The sequence below is a fragment of the Oryza glaberrima genome, chromosome 6 (genome assembly GCF_000147395.1).
Source record: "Oryza glaberrima chromosome 6, OglaRS2, whole genome shotgun sequence".
Lineage (NCBI taxonomy): Eukaryota > Viridiplantae > Streptophyta > Magnoliopsida > Poales > Poaceae > Oryza > Oryza glaberrima.
Genome location: NC_068331.1, coordinates 12,818,434 through 12,821,366, shown reverse-complemented (window position 1 = coordinate 12,821,366; position 2,933 = coordinate 12,818,434). Strand labels below are relative to the sequence as shown.

Here is a 2,933-nt window from a genome sequence, read left to right as displayed (position 1 = left end):
ATGGAGATGGATTATATCTAATTGCAGTGAGGTCATATATCAACCAAGGCAAGTGTTGCCCTTCCTTTGAACACATTGAATCCCATGTTTTCAGGCTAAATGTTTTGATTGTAAATTTGCATGCGTATTTTCTAACTATCGGTACTTCCAAACTATAAATTGTAGTTGTCCCCTAAAAAGATGCATAACTCCCCTTTTGAAAATCACTTCCTTGCTGTTTTGAACCTTAGGATTATTAGAGTACTTTGATTGTGCTCATATGACTATACTATGCTTTTATAAAGTGCAAATGCTTAGCCTTGCTTAGTGATAAACAAAAAAAACATGGCTATGGTTCACTTACTATACATTTTGCAACACACTTTTTGAACATTATGTTCAGAGGTGATTCTCTGATTATTTGTGAAATAAAATGAGATAAAATGTGATTTTAGACTTGGGCGGCAAATGGTATGCATATGGTAGTAGTTGCATACCGATAGGGGGAGTGTTCGCCTGAGTCGATTAAGAACCGAACATCATATCACCCATTATATTTACTGTACATCCACATGTGCTCTTATGGGGGGTCTTAGCTGAGTATCTATTTAGGACTAGCCTTGCATTCTGGTAGGCCGGTGTGTATGAGTTAGTCGATAATTCCGAGGGATTAGTCGATGATTCAGAGGAGCTTCCTATTTACCCCTACGTGGTAGTTTAGGTGACTAACCGTGTCCAATATAACGGTATTGTCCCACATGGTGGGTTCCCGTCGTGTCCGCCACCACGGCGTTAAGTTTAAGGCGTGGGCTCACCACTTAACGGTTCTAGACATATTTTCAAGTATGCCTAGGATGGAGGAACACGTATCGTGCTGGTGCAAGGCTAGATTCTAAGTAGTGTAAAGGCTTCGTTGTGACCTCTAGACCCACTCAATGTGTAGAGTGTGGTAGTACCGACGGGTACCAGACAAACTAGAGCGATTCACATCTTGTGGGTAAAGCTGTATAAACTCTGCAGAGTTCTAAAAACTAATCGATTAGCCGTGCTCACAGTCATGAGCGACATGATGTGCCTCCACATGGCCATGGCTCATCCGCCGCCATCGCGTCGTTCACCACCGGTGGCGACGGCCTCCCCTCCCCCTCTCCACCGCCGACCTCCAGAGGCGGTCTACGAGGTGCTCTTTGCATGGGCACGGCGGAGATGGCTCCCTCCTCCCTCTTGGCGCTGCTGGTGGTGCGGGTGCGGGTGGCGACGGCTAGCGCGGGCGCGGTGACGGTGGGCGGGTGGAGAGGGCCTCCTCCGACGGCGACCGCAAGCCGGCCTCCGCGGGCTCCCCGCCTCCTAGCGCCGCCGCCGCCGCTTGCAGGGCACAAGATCCAGATCAAGAGCGCCAACATGAAGGAGGAGATGCGCCAGGAGGCCTTCGACATCGACCGCGTCGTAACGACTCGATTCCCCCCACCTCCCTCCTCTCAATTCTATTCTTCCTGATTCGGATTGCTCACGGTTTGGGGGGTTGCGATTTGAAATGGTTTTTTGCTTTTCTTTGTTCACTAGGCGTTCGAGAAGCACACCATGGAGAAGGACATCGTGGAGTACATTAAGAAGGAGTTCGACAAGAACCACGGCCCTACCTGGCACTGCATTGTCGGCCACAACTTCTGTACTCCTCTCTCTTGTTGGAAATTGCTTTGGTACGACATCATGTCATGATTTATGTTCAGTCCTCTCGTGTTGATTGGGTTGGGTGTCCGCGGCACAATTTCATCTATTCTAGAGCTTATAGACTAACCGAATGATAGAAGTCAATATGTGTTTGGTCGATAATGATAGAAAAAGCCTTGTGAAATCTTCCTCGTATTTGCTGATGAAATTTGTGTTGGCTAATGTTAATTTCTGTACAACATAGTAGCTTCATGTACTCCTATGTATTAGTAGTAAGATATGTTTCTTTAATGATTTATCGACTGATTACCCTTTTCTGGTTTCAGAACCCAATCTGGAAACTACCATTAGTTGTACTGGTTTATATCTATATATTACTTACTGACAAGCATAAACACTTTTATCACTAGTTATTTGATGGCTATACTGTATTACTGTTTATGGTTTCTGCTATGCACAAAATGAGAGTATGGAATACTTGCCTATAACAGTGCAAAACAGTTGACTCAGGCCACAGAAGAGGAAGAATTTTACTCCTTACTTTCTTGAGTTTCTAGCATCGCATGTAAAGTCAGGACACATATTGGGGCTAAATTGCAGCTCTGGCAGTTGGCATAGTGGTCATATTTGTTGCTACCAGTTTACTATATTATGGTGGAATTTGATAATATTTGTGGTCAAAATCAGCTTGACCATGTATGCCCTCATCCTTGAAGTGATTTAGTATGTATTGCCTGTACTCTGCGGCAATGAACAATGAACATCTAGGGTTAAAATGGATCATGTTGTAAGTAGTGGTTTATACAATATGTGTTGGATATTTATGTTTCTGAAAATGTATTGTAGAGCGTTTTGTGTCAAATTAGTAAAAGTTCATCCTCAATAAACTAAAATGATTATAACACATTGCAAAGCTTGCCTCGATCGCTATACATCAGTTCATTTTGGCCTGCAGGCTGCAGGGCCATGGATATCAGGCCTCCAGGACCTGGTGAACAAAGAGATTGGCTCTAGGAGCAAAAAGGCCTGCAAATACTTAGTCTCCCTCTCCCACCGTACAAGCTGAAAGGTCACTATTCTATATTGTCTATCCATAGCAATACTGTACTTTACTGATTTGCTGGTTTTCACCTTGCTTACAGAAGATATGCTATAGGTAGCAAGCAAGACAGTTTCCACTTTATATAGTCTTATCTCAGTAACTTGTTGAACTATTTATTTTTAAGAAATAGCTGGCTACCTGACCGTTGATAATTAATGAGCTTATGTGATCATCTATGCAG

The 2,933-nt window shown here is 43.7% G+C and overlaps 1 protein-coding gene across 1 annotated transcript; it reads left to right on the top strand.

The window, feature by feature from the left end:
- Positions 1 to 498: 498 nt before the first annotated feature.
- Positions 499 to 2,664, top strand: LOC127775860 (uncharacterized). The gene is made up of 3 exons (XM_052302170.1): positions 499 to 1,425; positions 1,543 to 1,648; positions 2,606 to 2,664. Exons 1-3 carry the CDS (start codon positions 1,171 to 1,173, stop codon positions 2,662 to 2,664), a joined length of 420 nt encoding a protein of 139 aa, XP_052158130.1. The 5' UTR covers positions 499 to 1,170.
- The last annotated feature ends 269 nt before the right edge of the window (positions 2,665 to 2,933 follow it).